The sequence below is a fragment of the Pseudorasbora parva genome, chromosome 14 (assembly GCF_024679245.1).
Source record: "Pseudorasbora parva isolate DD20220531a chromosome 14, ASM2467924v1, whole genome shotgun sequence".
Taxonomy (NCBI): Eukaryota; Metazoa; Chordata; class Actinopteri; order Cypriniformes; family Gobionidae; genus Pseudorasbora; species Pseudorasbora parva.
The window spans coordinates 43,330,739-43,349,124 of record NC_090185.1 but is presented as its reverse complement, the minus strand read 5'-3'; the positions used below and the strand labels follow the sequence as shown (position 1 = coordinate 43,349,124).

General features: G+C 37.7%; 1 protein-coding gene across 2 annotated transcripts in view; it reads left to right on the top strand.

Moving 5' to 3' along the window:
• Positions 1-18,386, top strand: part of LOC137040641 (NACHT, LRR and PYD domains-containing protein 12-like) — a 274,172-nt gene that overhangs the window by 3,343 nt on the left and 252,443 nt on the right. For both annotated transcript variants that reach the window (XM_067416434.1, XM_067416433.1), the window contains exons 4-7: positions 9,457-9,564; positions 9,774-9,858; positions 10,154-10,349; positions 10,445-12,275. In XM_067416434.1, coding sequence (XP_067272535.1) covers positions 9,457-9,564; positions 9,774-9,858; positions 10,154-10,349; positions 10,445-12,275 — 2,220 coding nt within the window. The remainder of the gene's footprint in view (positions 1-9,456; positions 9,565-9,773; positions 9,859-10,153; positions 10,350-10,444; positions 12,276-18,386) is intronic.

The following is an 18,386-nucleotide window of genomic DNA, read 5'->3' as shown; positions in this document are numbered from 1 at the left end:
GTGGAGCACGTTATTTGACGGACAGCTGCATTTTTTTATGGACTTCAAACACAACTACAACTACTGCTGGGATTAACGTTAGCCTGGACTCTTTAAATATAACTCTGATTGTATTTGTCTGACAGAAGAATGTCATAAACACCTATAATGACTTGAGGGTGAGTAAATCATAGGCTTGGTTTCATCTTTGGCTGAACTAACCCTTTCAGCATTCATTCTCAACATTTAGCAGCAATAGATAAAGGCTTAAAGCAGTCTGGAACTGTTTTTCTTCGTGAAAGCTTTGTGTAAGAGCTAATAAAATATTTAATCTCAAGACAATATTTTGTGTCTAATAATTATTTATTTGAGACTAGTAGCCGTGTAATAAGTGGGATAATGTCCACCCAGCCGGTTGTTATCGCAGAATAAACCCCTTCAGAGTGATCAGGACCCCGACGCGACGGCTGGGTGTACATTATCCCTTACATATAATACAATAATATTACATTTTTTACATTAAAGGTGCACTATGCAACTTTTCGTCCACTGGAGGGCTCCTATTCTAAACGGCTCGTGAGTACCGGGACTTTTATTATGACGTGACGGGACACAGTCGCCGGGCGCCCGCACTTCCGCTTTTTCCGGTCAGGTAAAAACAGCTATTTTTATCATATCGGATACATTTAAGGGACAAGGGCTTCGGCCATCCGTCTGCTCTCTTCCCTGAACTGAAATGAAGTAGTGGGCTGTACTTTCCACGCGATTGACATCAAGTTCAAGTACGCCAGGTTGGCTGGTGGTTATGTTGCCGCATACCGCCTCCCATGGCCGAGACTGGTATTACGACACCTGTTGGGCCGGGGCTAGTAATGCTACTGCTAATTAAGGTTGATAACTCTGCAGTACTATAACTTGACATTTTTTTATGACATCATTGCCCTTATTTCTTCTCATTCTTTTGATGCGTGTAGGTAATTTTTTTGGATATTTTTACCTCAATTTTTACACAGGGCACCTTTAAGTAAGGTTAAAGGTAGGGTAGGTAAGAATTGGTTAAAAAAAACTTTTTTCCAAATTTGTTTAAACGTTCTTTATATATCCATACATAGTTAAAATGTTAGTACTCTAAAAAAGTATAAAATGTGAGTGTCTGTAGACCTCTCAGGACTGTTTTAAAGACAGCTCATTATTTCCATTCACTCCACCTTCTCCCTTCTGGGCTCTTTCCAAAGCCACGCCCCCAAAACACATGAACGCGCCTCACCGACCAATCAGCTGGAAGAGCATTATTGACCTGAGAGGAGCGGTGTGCAATCAATGTAGTGACATCATGTCAGAATCACATGTGATAAAACATCTAACTTCATCAGTATGAATATAAACAGATAAGATGTCTTTTAGCACTCACTATCAGTGTTGCCACAGTTACTTTGAAAAAGTAATCTGATTACTGATTACTCCTTTAAAAAGTAACTAAGTTTACAGATTACTTGATTTTAAAAGTAACTAAGTTAGATTACAAGTTACTTTATTAGTTACATTCAGCAGTTGCCGACAACACCGCTGCCGCCTCAACATAGAAATGACGACCATTTTTGGCAACACACTTTATTGCATTTATGCCCGAGCCTGACGGCCCCAACTTTTTTTACGCCCCTTTTTTAAGCTTCTCCTTCGTTTTATATTTATTTTAATAATTAAAATGAACAATGAGATGTGCTGGTGGAAACAACATGAGACCATGATAGCTTGAGCCACTGTCAAGATATGGCTCGCGCAGGGTTAAAGAGTCCGTTTCTTCAGTGCAGCTGCTGGAGTTATGGCCTTTTTACAACAACCAGATACTGGTTCCTTCATTCGTTTCCTCTGACCAGGTCTATCTGATTGCGAAATGACCAGGAGTAGGCCTAGATGCCTTCCGAGAGTCTTTCGAGACGTAGGCTTATTTAATTCCGATCACTCAAACAAACCAATTCAGAAGGTGCATGAAAGCATTTCAAACTAAACCGGACAAATGTAAATGTATCTGGTTGTTTAAACCATGTGTGTAAATTTTACTCCTGGCAAATAATTAAAAAATAAATGTGTGAGAGCGTGTAATGTTGTAGTCAGATAGATATGATGGTGCTACTGCAACATCGCTGTAAATGAGTAAAGCAAGCCAACGCATATGGCCGTAAATGAAACTTTAAAATAAGTCACAAAAAACACAGTCATCTTCAATATAAAATAATTAAACTAAATGATCTTACCAGTGCTTAGGTCGCTCTCTCTCATATTGCGATCTTTGAATTTGAAACGGGCTGCTGAATAAAATGCTAGAATCTTTTGCTTTGATGTGAACTCCGTTAAATGAGCATATACCGCGGGAATTGAAGATCGGGTTTATATTAATTTTGCTGAAGTGTAAGGTAGGCTAAAAGACAACCTGCATGTACTTTCTTTTTTTTCTTTTTCGGATCCACTTTATATTAGGTGGCCTTAACTACTATGTACTAACATTGTAATTAATCATTTGATACAATGCACTTATTGTGTACATACATGTTTTTACATTGTACTTACATTTTAAAAATACCTGCATGTAATTACGTCTGTAATTAATTTCTGTAGTTACATTTGTAATTACACAGTTGGCACTTCCCTTACACCTAACCCTACCCTTAAACTGCTCCACACCACCACATTTGTCCCTAACTCTACCCGTATCCCACCTCAATATCAGCAAAGGTGTTTTGAAATATAATATGAACACAGTAAGTACATTGTACTTATTTTTTGATGTAAGTACATAGTACTTAAGGCCACCTAATATAAAGTGGGGCCTTTTTTTTTTTTCTTTAGATTGTGTAGCCCGTTTCGTTTTTTGAGTGCCGTTGCGAGCAGTAGGCTAATCTATCAGCCTGCCTCAGCTCGTCAGAAATGCCTTTATGGTAGTATAATAACTAGCCTACTTTGTTTTTAATGTCAAAGTAGTTATATTTCGTTTCGTTTCTTTATTAAGTTCATTTAGAAAAATGTTTAGAGCAATTTTTTTGTTTGTTAAATTAAAGTTTTAATTTTTTTATGTGACGACCCAGTGAGTTAACCGCATGTTTAATAGTCTCTCAAACCAACTCTTGAATTGTCTTGCCTATATAAACTTTAATTTAACAAACAAAAAATTGCTCTGAACATTTTTCTAAATTAGGTTAATAAAGAAACGAAACGAAAAATAACTACTTTGACATTAAAAACAAAACTGAACTATTTTAATGGCTGCAACAATGTAAAAAAATAAAATAAATAAATAAATAAAAAACACGGGCTCCAGCCGGACTCGGGCTGAGAATTTTGATAAGCTGTCGGTTTTTACTAAGGAAAATGACTAAAATAGTAACTCACAGTGACTTGGATAAGTAACTTTAATCTGATTACTGGTTTGGAAATAGTAACGCGTTAGATTACTCATTACTGGTAAAAAGTAGTCAGATTAGAGTAACGCGTTACTGGCATCACTGCTCACTATGAAGCTAGAATACCGATACTGCTAAAGTTTAAAATATATTTGTTTAATTCGGTAATGAGCTAGTTATATTTATAAGGCAAAGCTAAACACGGGTAGCATTGATACATGTTTCCCCCAATAACATCAGTTATACTGTGATGAAGATGAATTTTGTGTAAGATTGTGAGAAAAAGTGAGAAAATTAAGGAAACAAAAGTAGAATGCTGATGTTCACAGGCAGCTCACATTGATTTACACTGCTCGGACTGAGTTAAGGTTTAGGAGTACAAACATTAGCTGTAACACTTAACAGCTCACCTTGCTATACTGGTTATACACAACTTAGCTGAGACACTTCACAGCTCTTTACCTGACACTACAGGCCAAACACTATACACCATATAGGCACACAACAGCACTGGGACCAGAAGATGGTAGTCTCTCCCGCAGAGGAAAACCTCTGTCTCTCTCGCTGACCGGAAATGTCTGGGTTCCTTTGTTCTCCACTTAACGATCTGGAAGAAGATTCAGGCGGCACTCATGAGCCGGTCAAGCAGACAGTAGGAGGAGCAAGAGCAACAGAACACAAAAGCACAGAAAACAGAATCCACACAAATTAAGAAAATAAAATAAATCCCTACGTCCCTATGGACGTAACAGTTATCTAAAGTTACATTTTGTGCAATTCAACCCGACAGCGATCAACTTGAGCTAAGCATATTGAGTATTTATCATCTCTACTAATGGCTAAGTGTATAATATTGTAACTTTATGCTGAGTAATGTTATGCTATATTAGGCAGCTACATGTGCTAGTGATACATACTTTATGAAAACATAAACTGAAAAAATGTATAATCAGAATGAAAGATGACCTGTCCAGCAGGAATACAGCAGCAATGAGTCGTTTTCAGCCGCTTGAGGTCCCTCAGTTCTCACCATCGCTGGAAAGCCACGCTGATATTTACTCACGTTTGATTTCTTTGTTTATCCAAAGACTTCTTGTGCATTGCCTTTACATGTAGACCTACTGTCTTCCTTTTTTTTTTGCATTGTTTGCCTTCACTGACTGCGGCACCGTGCGTTTTGAATGCTTTTGCTCTTCCTAGGGGTGCGCGAGTGGGCGGATCCTGTAGCGAAAGCGGTGGTTGCCATGGTAGCGAGAGAGAGTGACAGTCGCCCAAGCCAATCATTTGTTTCGTCCCGAACGAAAATAATGAGCGGTGTTTATTGCAGATTAGTCTAGAGTCACTTGATTTTTATACTCTCTTTTTCAGAGTACTTACATTTTAATTATGTATTGACATATAAAGAAAGTTTAAACACTTTGGACAAACGTGTTTTAGATCATTCCTACCTACCCTACCTTTAATAAATGCTGTAGAAGTATTGGGGGGCAGTGGCTCAGTGGTTCATGTAGGTTGTCTACAAACCAGAAGGTTGGTGGTTCAATCCCTGGTTCCACCTGACCAAGTGTCGAAGTGTCCATGAGCAAGACACCTAACCCCAGCTGCTCCCGACGAGCTGGACGGCGCCTTACATGGCTGACACCGCCGTCGGTGTATGAATGGGTGAATGTGAGGCAAGATGTAAAGCGCTTTGGCCATAGAGTCTGTTAAAAGCGCTATATAAATGCAGTCCATTTATTATTCATTGTTAGTTTTATCTGTTAACCTTTTTATGCACGATGAACTAACACTATTGATTAAGCTAGAATTGTATTGCTCAAATATTAATACATGCTGTGAAATGTATATTACATAATGCATTTAGTTCATGTAAGCTAGCTAAATAAGCTAAGACATCCGTGTTAACAAATGGGACTTGCAGTCTGTCACCTGACATTCACTTACATGCTTCTAGGTTACAGCTAAAGAAACATTTATTTGTAATTTTTTAATGTTTTAGTTATTTTTCTGTAGAATTTTTTTCTGTTAGAACTTGTCATTTTAATATATTCATATTTACATAAGCAATTTAGCACAATCTCATGGTTCAGTACTGTTGTTTTATTTTATTTCTTGTAATAAAGTTCAGCACTGTTTTACTTAGTGTTATGTTTTGTCCAGTATCTATTTTAAAAACTATCGGTCGATTAATCGGTTATCGGCAAGTGTGGTCCAACCTAGTTATCGGTATCGGTAAAATCCACTATCGTCGACCTCTACAAACAGCCAATAAGATCTGATCAGCCAGAGTGTGTTGCTCTCGTGTTCGGCTGTGTTATCGCCATTTGACATCAGAACAGATGAGGAAGACGAGCGCGCTCCTGCCGGCAGTGAGGAGATGTTCAATATAAAAGGACATGTCAGATCGCCAGTGGGGCAGTTTTTGGATTATTTTCTTACAACCAACATCAGAACACACGCTGTGTTTGTAAAATTTGTTTTTAAAAAACCTAACAAAATAACATCCTGGCCAAGCACGGAAACTACGGAAGCCCTGAATGGTCATGGATCTCATGGTCACGGCTTCATTTTCTCATAATCTCGAGAATCTTTTTTTTTTTTTTTTTTGCGTTCCATTTTTTTGCCCTCATAAGGTTTTTAAGTAAGTTCCTGATACGGTTTTTACTGTAAATATTTTCTACTAATAAAGGTAGAATTGTTTTTCTAATGAAATAGTGAATTTCTTTTCATTTTAAAATACTTAAAGGAAACGGTTCACTTTCAGCAGTTATTGTCTATGGGGCAGAGTTCTGCTTGTACATCAGATACAGATAAATGAACAGAGCTGCATTACATTTATTTGAATGCATTAATAAGAGAGTGATTGTGTGTGTGAATTACTCGTCTCTATTCATTATAAATGGTAAATGGACTGCATTTATATAGCACTTTTAACAGACCCTATGGCCATCCAAAGCGCTTTACATCTTGCCTCACATTCACCCATTCATACACCGACGGCGGTGTCAGCCATGTAAGGCGCCATCCAGCTCGTCGGGAGCAGCTGGGGTTAGGTGTCTTGCTCATGGACACTTCGACACTTGGTCAGGTGGAACCAGGGATTGAACCACCAACCTTTCGGTTTGTAGACAACCTACATGAACCACTGAGCCACTGCCGCACACATTATGAAGCTGTGGTTTGAACTTCAAAGGTATTAACATATATGCCTATAACGGTTGAGTTTCTGAGCTACTTCAGTGACTTTACTTTCGTCACAGGACAGCGTTGACTCTGCGTTTCTGCGCTGCTCTCTAAGCACGATCTTCACGTGATGTGCGAGCTTCTGTCTGAGTGTTCGTTTGTCATAATATATCATGCATTTGTTCAACATAATACACATCTGATGGTCTAAAATCACTTTAATGTTCAAACTGGCAGGCCTTATAACACATATAAAATGACAAAGCTTTGTGAGGACGCAGGTGAAAGAGGTCAGAGATGAGACATGGCTCGGCTCTCTGTGACAGATAAAAGCTGAGCACTGAACGGATACGCTTTCCGTATTGTTGTCTTTGAATCGTGCACAATCGCTTTAAATGTTCAATCTGGAAAGCCTTTAAACGCATTTACATGACAAACTTTATGAGGATGACAGTTTTAATTTAATTACACAGTATCACTGAATTAAATAATAGGTTCTACACAACTTTACATAGGCTATAAATAGGGCTGTACGATTATTCAAAAAATAATAAAAACCGAAATTCAGACCCTCTAACAGACGTATTTTTCCCATGTCGGTTATTTCGGTTTTAGTCATGTGACTCCGGCGTCAGTCACATAAAGTGCAGTTTGCAGAGTTATGTGTATACGTGTGTGGTTTGCTACAAAGAAATGTACAAAATACAATAGTTTTAATTATACAGTACCACTGAATTAAATAATGTGTTATTAAAACTAATATATATATATATATATATATATATATATATATATATATATTAGGGATGCAACAATACAGTTAGTCCACGGTTCAATACACACCTCGGTTTTTAACCACAGTTTTTCGGTTCGGTTCGGGTTATTTTTTTGCTATTCTATTCTATTCTTAGGCGACAGGAACAGAAAAAGTTAAGGAGAAAATGTTTTTATTGCAATACTCTTTCTTTATTTTACTTTAAAGACTTGAAAACCCTTACTTAAACTTAAAACTTTACCTAAAAAAACCCTGTTTGATGTACCTGAGATGTAGAGTAGCATTTAAGCATGAAATTGAATTAATAAATGTAGGCTTAAATTAAAACTACATAGTCTTCAATATACAACATTGATTAAAAGCTACTGTATTAAAGGTCTTTTGTTTTTTTTTAATAACATAATTTTAGAGGTGAACTGTCCCTTTAAGGACTGGGCTGCGCTGCTGTCAATTGAAGAGCTGGTCGTGACATCTCATTTATAGACGCACGCGATTTTACTTTTCATATGTGTATATATATATGTATATGGGCTGTCAATCTTACTCCATTATCCCATTCGAATTTCATTTTTTTTTTATATTCAAATTATATTTTAATATTAAATGCTCAAATTTGACTATGTATCAAAGATGCAAATATTTACTATGTATCTATCTAGGTAGTCTATTTAAGTTGAAACATATTTGAGAACGTATTACTTACACAGAAACAAGTAAATCAACTGATGGCAAAGACCGCAGAGCGCAGACCTCTCTCGCCCTCAGCTCACGCTATCTGCGCATAACGGTTTAAATGAACAAACTCTGAGTGCTGCTGATCAAGAGTCTTTAGCTCCCTCTGCTGGCTGTAGTCTTTAGCCTTTGGGCAAACATTCCAAAGATGATGCAAATATCGTCAGTTTGCGTCACGAATGAATTTTTCCAGAAATAAAATGCATAAATCTCTTGTCTCAGGGGGATATAAGAGGGATGAGCACGATCATTTGAATATACTCCAGGGTTTCTACCAAGCGGCAACCTCCCGCGATCTCTCTTGAAGCCAATACGGAAGTAATGTAAACTGCAATTCCTCAACTGGCCACTAGGGACAGGCTCCAGAAGGGAGCAGAATCTCATTGAGCCCCATGTTAAAATTCTCAACTTTAAACCAGAAAAAAAACATGTTTACAGCCTGGTACAAATTGTGGTTTTGGCTTATAAGGCTAATTTTGATCTTCATGACAACTGTGAGGGGGGTGAATTTTTTATTTATAACTCATTCGTTTAAGCCTTAAGGTTCTGCATAATTAAGGGCGTGGTTACAAGTGGATAGCTATTTATCCACCGTCTATAGTGATTGTGTCACCTCAGCTTTTTTTTTACAGTCTATGGTTTCTACTGATACAAAGCCATATGCTAATCGCTGAAGTAACCCTTTAAAGGGGCCGCACTATATTCCTACTGGTGGAATATGGCCCTCCTCCAGGTGTGGTGTGGTTCTGGTGCGCTCACAGGTCCGCATGACAGCTTTCACATTACCAGTTTTTCATACAAACTGTGCCATGTTCTGAATTAAACTACAAGTAATACTACCTTTATTTATATTCTTAAAATTAGAGAAATCCCTGTTTATTCTGAATTTTTAAGCTAAGGCTTAAGAGACATGAACAAGTTCTATGATAAACATCTATGACCTTTGATACATATCTAGTCTTCATGCTTTATTATTGAATAAGTATGGTTTCCGTAATAATAAAGCGAAAGTTTTAAACAAAACTGCACTGGTATCAGATTATTATTGGTATCGGCCGATACTCCGAATTTTTAATATAAGATCGGTTCTGAAAAAATGGTATTGTGCATCCCTAGTTAAAATTCAAGCTTTTCTACTAGTAAATCAAAAAACACAACGTCTGATAACCTTTATTGAACTTGGTCTGGCGTTTCTTTCCAGTAATATAGCTACACAGGTAGCCACTAGGAGGCATAAAGTCACCATGGAAAGTAGATCATGCATTCAAACATTAAAATGTTCATTTATCAAAATACAGTAAGGACAAATGCACAGCTGCAACATTTAAACCTTTTAAAATGAGACCTGTAGTAAAGTGTTTTCCCTTTCTCTGTTATTTGTGTCATTAGTGTAAGATCAGGCTCAGGTGTGTCCAGCTCTGTGTCTGTGAAGAGTGACTGGTCAAAAGATGGTGGCATGCCGAACTTCAGTGAGGAAACACCATCATCTGCCAAAAGGTATTTCATGTGTTTCTAATTTTTGGTCACATGTGGAGTGTTTTGGAAACTTTATTAGTGAATAATGCTTATAGCAGCTAATGTTATAGCTAACATGCTAGTTACAGCTAGTCAGCTTTTGTTTCTTTTTGCTAAAAATTGTTTACAAGAGATTTCTGTAATATTTTGTCTGAACATTCAGTATTTTATTTTATTTTATTTGTTAACAGGCTTCAATATGAGACATTAGACTCAAGCGTACACACTCACAGGAACGACAGGAATTTCACAGACAATCTCCAGCGGATCTTCCAGGTAAGAAAACTTTTTTCATTTCATTTTTTACATTTTCATAAATTTAATTTCTAATTCATCTCGACAATTTCATTTTTAACTTTTAAAGAATGCAATAAAAGGTAATAATATATTTATTATATTTATTAAAGGTAAATAATATATTTAAAAAAATCATTATATTTGTCAAAAATGACACCATTATCATGTTTGTCTCTTTAACTGATATTTTAAATGATTGAATAAATGGTTTTCAGGAAATGTGGATGTACAGTTTGGTTTAAATTGTTGTTCTGTCTTTTTTCTTTCTTTGTAGGATCTTGAGAGCAAAATAATCAAGTTTCTGAAGAATGAGCTGGGAAAGTTTAAGAAGATATTGCAGAAAAAGAACACAGAATCCTTGGTGAAGGACTTTAATGAGAACAGATGCAGTATCAAAGCAGCAGCTCTTGATCTCACACTACATTACCTGAGAGAGATGAAGGAAAATACAGCTGCTGATGCTCTAGAAGGTAAGAGACTCATCAACATCTGTCAGATTGACACTTATAAATGTAGGAGAGAAAATCAAGACTAAAACTATCTTTTTTTCTGTTCCCGTGTTTAGATGAGCTGTTCTTCATTCATCAGCTAAAGTGTGGCCTAAAGAAGAAGTATCAAAGTGTGTTTGAAGGAATTGCGAAGCAAGGCGACTCCACACTTCTGAATAACATCTACACAGATCTCTATATCACTCAGGGTGGCAGTGAACCGGTCAACACTGAACATGAGGTCAGGCAGATTGAAGTTGCTTCCAGGCGTCATGAATCACAAGAGATACCGGTTGAATGCACAAACTTGTTCAAAGCATCTGAACAAGACCAGGAGATCAGAACTGTACTGACAAAAGGAGTCGCTGGCATCGGAAAATCCGTCTCTGTGCAAAAGTTTGTTCTGGATTGGGCTGATGGAAAAGAAAATCAAGATATCAGATTCATATTTCCTCTTCCATTCAGAGAGATGAACTTAAAGGAGAATGAAAAACAAAGTTTGATGGATCTTCTAACTCAGTTTTTCCCAGAGACAAAAGGACTAAACCTTACAAGAAAGAATGATTTTAAAGTCCTGTTCATCCTTGATGGATTGGATGAATGTCGTCTTCCTCTGAAGTTTGACTGTAATGAGACGTTGTGTGATGTATTGTCCCCAGCCTCTCTGGATGTTCTCCTGACGAACCTCATCAAGGGAAATCTGCTTCCTTCTGCTCTCATCTGGATCACCACCAGACCAGCCGCTGCCAGTAAGATTCCTCCTGAGTGTGTTGACCGGGTGGCAGAGATACGAGGATTCATTGATGAACAAAAGGAAGAGTACTTCAGAAAAAGATTCACTAATGAGAAAATAGCCAATGAAATCATTGATCATGTTAAACAATCAAAGAGTCTCTTTATCATGTGCCACATCCCAGTCTTCTGCTGGATTTCAGCCACTGTTCTCCAAAACATTCTGGAGGAGAAAAGAAATAATGATCTGAAAAATACTCAGTCTGATGAGATCTCTGAAACACTTCAGGAATCAAATACTGACGACACTCCCAGGACTCTGACACAAATGTACACACACTTTCTCCGCTTTCAGATCCAGCAGAGCCGTCGAAAATATGATGGAGAATACACACCAGATGTTTCCTGGGATAAAGACGCCATCCTATCACTGGGAAAGCTGGCATTTCATCAGCTGGAAAGAAACAACCTGATCTTCTACGAATCAGACCTGGAAGCCTGTGGTATTGACGTCTATAAGGCTTCAGTGTATTCAGGCATGTGTACCCAGATCTTTAAGGAGGAAACAGGGATCGTTCTTGGCACCATGTACTGCTTTGTTCACTTGAGCATTCAAGAGTTTATTGCAGCCATTTATGCACATTTGTTTCTCGACGTCAAAGAGAAAAGTGTGTTTGTTCAAGAGTCTACAGAACAGGAAAACAAAAATGAAGCCATGATTGATTTTCTCAAGGCTGCGGTGGACAAGGCACTCGAGAGTGAAACTGGACACCTGGATCTTTTCCTTCGCTTCCTCCTCGGTCTGTCACTCCAGTCCAATCGGCGACTCTTACGAGGTCTGTTGACACAGCAAGATGAAAATGACCAGAGCAAGAAGGAAATTGTTCATTACATCAAGCAGAAACTTGAAGCTAATCTGTCTCCAGAGAGATCCATCAATCTGTTCTACTGTCTGAATGAACTGAATGATCAAACTCTGGTGAAAGAGATTCAGACCCACCTTAGTAAAGGAAGTCTCTCATCTGCTGACCTTTCACCTGCCCAGTGGTCTGCTTTGGTCTTCGTGTTGTTGACATCAGAGGAAGAGATGGAGGAGTTTGAGCTTCAGAGATTCAAGAAATCAGACGAGTGTCTCATTAGACTATCAGCAGTCATCAAAACCTCCAAAGTTGCACTGTAAGTCAAAGTCAAACTAAGTCATTTTTAGTTGTGTTTTTTTTTTCAGGGTTCCCACATGTCCTGGAAAAACCTGGAAAATTGATGGTTTAATTTTTTTAAATATTTGTCTTGTGCTATCCTTTAGCTTAGAACAAAGAGTTTCCTTCTCCTTGAAGCAATTAACATAAGTAGAAGAACGTGCTATATTCAGGGATGTTAAGTTTTGAAACATTAGAGAAGTATTTTGAAAGATTAGAGAAGTTTAGTCTTGTGTTGGCCCTTGCTGCAGTTAGCTAATTTTATTAACTGGTCAAATGTTTGGAGAAAATAGAACTATTCACAATGGATTAGTATTATCTAGAGACCTCTGTGATTTAGAAATTACTCCCACATCTGAGTTTTGCGTGGCACATTCACATGGGATAATCAAAGCCTGTGAATTTACTCAAATTTACTGACTTTTCTCCCGGATGTGACTTCAAGATTTGTAAATGTTTTTTCATTATAGATATAGCTGTATGAACTCATAAACAGTCATATATATTGATATCGTTTTGATTGTTTTATAGTAATAAAAATGATTTAATTCAGTTAGAGAATAGACGCTACAGTTAAAAACTGAACTGAGCACAGACAGTAGGAGTCAGATTTCATTTATCACGAGTGAAAAGCTGAAAATATACGGCGGAAGATTCAGTTTCAAAGCTGTAAAAGCGTAGCCTGACAAGCCAGACCCACATCAAGATGTTTGGTCTGGAACTCACCATTTACGGCTCAATCCGAGGGGCGGATAAACGGTTGTCTTTCAAACTCCCTCTGCACGCGATAGGATAGCGCTACACCAACCAGAGAAACGAAGGTGAAACAGAGCTCGCTGACAGATTAAACATTCGCCGTATCCGGTCGGCTAAACTCAGAACACATCTTCCCTTTTTAAGAATGACTTCAGTGCCGCTCTTTGTCCTTTTCTTAGAGTCAGAGAAAAGCTTAACACCAAGTTAAGAGTCACGGTCAGAGCTGATTCGAAAGACCATTGTTCGGCAGTTTCTGTGTTTACTAGAAGCACGCAAATGCAACTCGCCGTCGTCATTATGGCCCCGCCCACCGACTCTATACACGATGTGATTGGCCCGGCAAGAGTTAGGGGAATACAGCTCAGAAGGGTATTGACACTCACGGGCAGATTACATTTGCTGCCGCCAGGGTGCGTCTAGATTTCTAGGCTAGTAAAAGCACCCATTTATGGTAAATGGTAAATGGACTGCATTTATATAGCACTTTTAACAGACCCATGGCCATCCAAAGCGCTTTACATCTTGCCTCACATTCACCCATTCACTCTCTCATTCTCATTTAAGCCAGCTTGTCATTGTACTGTTCTGTTATGTTTTTCATTAAGTATAGTATTGATATTAATATTAAACACACCATTCAAATAGTTTGCTCCCAAATTGGTACTTATTCTAAAGTGAAAGTAATCCGTACGGCCGCACAGGAATTCATAACGGTGCGCATTATGAATGCAGCCTCCATTCTTTGTGAAAGATAAAGATAGAAATGCGCACAGGAAATAAAAACCTTGCAAAAATTATATACCATCTGCCTAATCCCGGCCTAATCACAGAGATGTCGATTCGCACGGGACTACTATTATCACAGGACCTCAGTGTTCAGGGAAATATAGTAGGTAATTTGTGGGGGAATTTTACTTTACAAATTACAGACATGGCCGATTCGCTTAAGATCACCAACATTCTCTGCAATTATTACAAATCACCAGAGGTCCCCAGATAATACTAGCCCCATGCGAATAGGGCTAATGTCAACTGGTAATCAGCTACCTAACCTGGTTAATATTGTTTCAGTAACTTGCTAACCAATAATTTTAATACATTATAAGCCTGGGATCTGCAACCTACAGCTATTACACAGCATTTTATATTTACTTCTGATTGTTGTCAATACTGCAGGTACTTTGGTATTGGGCTGTGCCGGTAAACATGACAACCGCACCACCACACTGAGTAGCTCCGGTGGTGGTCAGCCAAAACGTTTTATTTTTGTATAATGCACCTCTGTGGGGAAATATACAACAATATATATATATAATTTTTTTTTAAACTAATATTTACTTTCTTATATCATTTATATAACTATTATTTACAGGTATTTATTTAAATGTTTTAAAGGCTGTAGTATGTTGTTTCACTGATGGAAGTACTAAAATAAACACATACAGGTGCTGGTCATATAATTCAAAAAGTGTATTTAGTTCACTAATTCCATTAAAAAAGTGAAACTTGTATATTATATTGATTCATTAAACATATACTGATATATTTAAAATGTTTATTTCCTTTAATTTTGATGATTATAACTGACAACTAAGGACAATCCTAAATTCAGTATCTCTCTATTTATTATCTATAGTAATAAATTAGAATATTGTGATAAGTTTCAATATTGAAGACACCTGGTGCCATGCTCTAATCAGCTAATTAACTCAACACAACGGCAAAGGCCAATAAATGGTCTCAGTCTAGTTCTGTAGGCTACACAATCATGGGGAAGACTGCTGACTTGACAGTGATCCAAAAGATGAGATACTGAATTTTGGGAGACACTTATCTCATGAGATGAGACACGAGATCAGATTCACGAAAATGAGACGAGATTTTTACATATTTTTAAAAAATCCACAATGATGAAATGCATGACTAGAAATTAAAAATAGTTTGCAGGTACATTTCAAATGTTTTAAATCTTGTAATGAATGTCATTTAATTTCTACTTTCTTAATATGAATTATCATATACGTTACATTTAACTTTCAATTTCGTGATCCTTTGAATACTCTGTGATTAGGAAGCGGTGGTGCTGAGCGCACAGTTTAAAATATAAGTCTGGCGCTTCTGTTGCGTGACGAATCCTCCGCCACGGTCTTATCCACTAACATGTAACACTCACACACTCATAACACATGCTGAATTCGAGCGCTTCACTAAAGCCGGGCATACACTGTGCGATTTTCGTCCGATTTCGAGCCGAATTCTGACTCGTGCGACTCTTTTTTTGGGTCGGGCCGATTTTCAGGTTTATCGTGCGTCGTTTGTCGCGAGGTGTTCGTGCAGTGTACAGGGGGAAAAGAGGGGCGACAAACCTCTCACGATCGGGAATCGGACGGTCGGATGAATTTCTGGCGTGTCAGTAATTCTGCTCGCCCCTCGTGAGGTTATCGCACAGTTGAAGCAAAGCCACGAACTGATGACCTATTTTCCCTCACTGCGCGAAAGCAGAAGTTCAACCATTTAATTTTTAAAAGCATTAAGGAAGAAAACGAAAAAAGGGAGATCTTTAATTATGTAGGCAGCTGTCAAACAGCAGAAATTAAGTAAACTGTTGTGCCTCCAGTTTGTGTTGTATATATCCAGTGCATCTTATTCATTTAGCTAGTTGATCATTAATTTACTTGTTTTACTTTCACATTTTATTTTTATTTTTTTTAATATTAATTGATATTTAACCTCCTCCATCTTGACACAATGTCATGTTGCAATGTGTTCTTTTTCTTCATGAACGCGAGTCAGCGGATATCACGCAATGCGCAGTTTAAACGCAGTCTCAAACCCAGTCAATTATTCACTACCGAAAGTGAAAGTAAGATCTGACAAGCTTTTGGCGAATATTCTCAGACAACGAGAGATACATGTAATTCAACATACTGATAACGTAGCCTATTGCCTTATTTTCTTTCTTATTTATTTTCTTAATATTTCTATTTTGGTCCATATTGTGAGAAAAAAAATAGAAGAGAAGTAGGCCCATTTTGTGTTAAACAAGTTGTTTTTAGATAAATCTGCTCTTACTTTTCATTGAGACGGACATTATTATTGCAGTGTTCTGACATTATAATCATATAATTAGACCTATAATTCCTTGTTTAATCGGGGTAAATGTTTTTAAAAAGTGAGAAGTAATCTTTCTGTTATTTTATGCAGTTTGTCGATTATGCATTATTGTTGGGGGGAGGGGGCAAATTAATGTAACATCAATATAATAATAAAAGTAGGCCTACTCTAATAATAATAATAATTTTATACATAAATTCTAAATACTCTTGATATCAATAGCTGATGCATTTACCTCTCTAATAGACCATGGTCTATCGTCGCCACGGGGGTTTTATTGCGCTTTTTTCACCCGTACAGTGTGAGCAGTCAAGACGCGCTCGACGGTCGGACCGCACAGTGTGAGCACATCAATCGTGAGCTTTGGCTTTACATCTCATGCAATCTACTCGTACAGTGTGAGTAGGTAACCTTGCTGAAAACCCATAGAAATCGCACAGTGTATGCCCAGCTTAACACACAACGCAGGTCGTCTTCTCGTTGCGTGATTGCTTCTGCGCAAGACTCGAACAACTCATTCTAGATGAACTGATGGAATTGAAGTGAGTTCAAGTGACTGTTATGATTATCCACCTGAATTAAATAGCAAATAGCAATTTAATTAGCAAAACTAGAGTGGAGCCATAATATAAACTTCACACTCCTTCATAACCAGGTTATGAGAATAAAGGCATCTTTACACAGCCGAGTTAAGGCGGGTCTAACGCGGGTCTGTTTCTGCTCAAAATTCTGTGTAAAGACGCGATGCTGCATTAAAGCAGACTTAAAATATGCCGGGTCTGACCCACCTCGGCCACTAGTATCAAAGGTGACATAGAAGCGGTTTTGATTCAGTGTAAAAGAACGCGAACTTGTGCCGCCTTAAACTACATAATTTTCACGACAACCGCCTGTCAGCAAGCTCACTAGAAGCGAGAATCAAGAAGCAGCAAGGAGACAAACTATCTAGGAATTAAAGTAAATGCTTTCTGTACTCACATCATCAAGCTAACCACTGTAGTGTTCGCCGTTTGTAATCTTCCTTTGAAGAGACTGGCAGATCAACGCACTGCAACATTTCCCCTCAGAAACGGTAAATGCTTAACCCAGTCGGGGTCACTGTGCAACCCAGTATTATAATCTCTTGGAGAGAACAATATTATATATTAGATTTGATATTTTCTGATATATTCTATCTGCTGTCCTACATGTCATTAAAATAGACTGAAGTTTGGATTTTTCCCTTAGGCATAGTGCAGCCTAAAAACTTGAAATAGGCTATGGCTACTCAATCATTATGGTTGTAGGCTAATTTGTCTATAAGCAACATTGTAGAATATTTGAGTTTATTTAAAGTTGTGTATTTTTGAATTATCATTATTATTGGGCTATGTGCATATTTATTTAGAACATTTAGCTTATGACCGTTCGTTACCCATCGGGCTGTAGCCTAACTGCCAGAGAAGGGCTAAATTTAATTTGCATGGTGGTAGTTTTTACCATTTCGTTATTTTGGCTCGAAAATTCATTTTTTGGAAATATTAACTGAATTTAGAAATGCTTTTAAACAATTTTAGTTAGCCTAATAATAAAAAAATGAATTAAGACAGCGTTTGTAAATTTTGAAGTGCATAAACAATATTCCCAGAATCTTTGTTGTTATTGTGACATAAAAGTAGAAAATGTATAGTTTATAATTATGTATGTCACCTAGGCTATCTGTATCATATGGCAAATAATTACAGAGTGACTTGTTCGCGCTGTCATAAAGGAACAAAATGCGTCGGCGCTTAATTTCGCTGGACAAAGGGTTAAAGAAAACTGTAATGTCATAGTTAGTCTATGTTTAAATATTAGCCTATAACATTATGTTTTAAATGAATAGCCTAACTGTATGTAGGCTATATAGGCCTAAGACGTGAACAAAAATCGTCGGTAATGGATTGACGTGTGTAACGTTTTCTGTTCACAATTAGACAGAATTGTCAAATATTCGGGTTGGTTCATGTTATACTAGCTGAGAACTAAACTTCGTTTTGGGGAAATATTACATTCCTAAACCACTTTTACAGTCTATGGGCTAAGAGAGATAGGGTATGCAGGTGCTATAATGGAGATTCCAGATCGCTCTTCTTTGGTCAGAACCATGGAGAACGACCGCGGACAGGTCTGTCCTATGCACCGAAACAGCAGCGAGCGCAGACACAGAGCGGCCAGAGAAATGGAGGAGCGACTGCAGTAG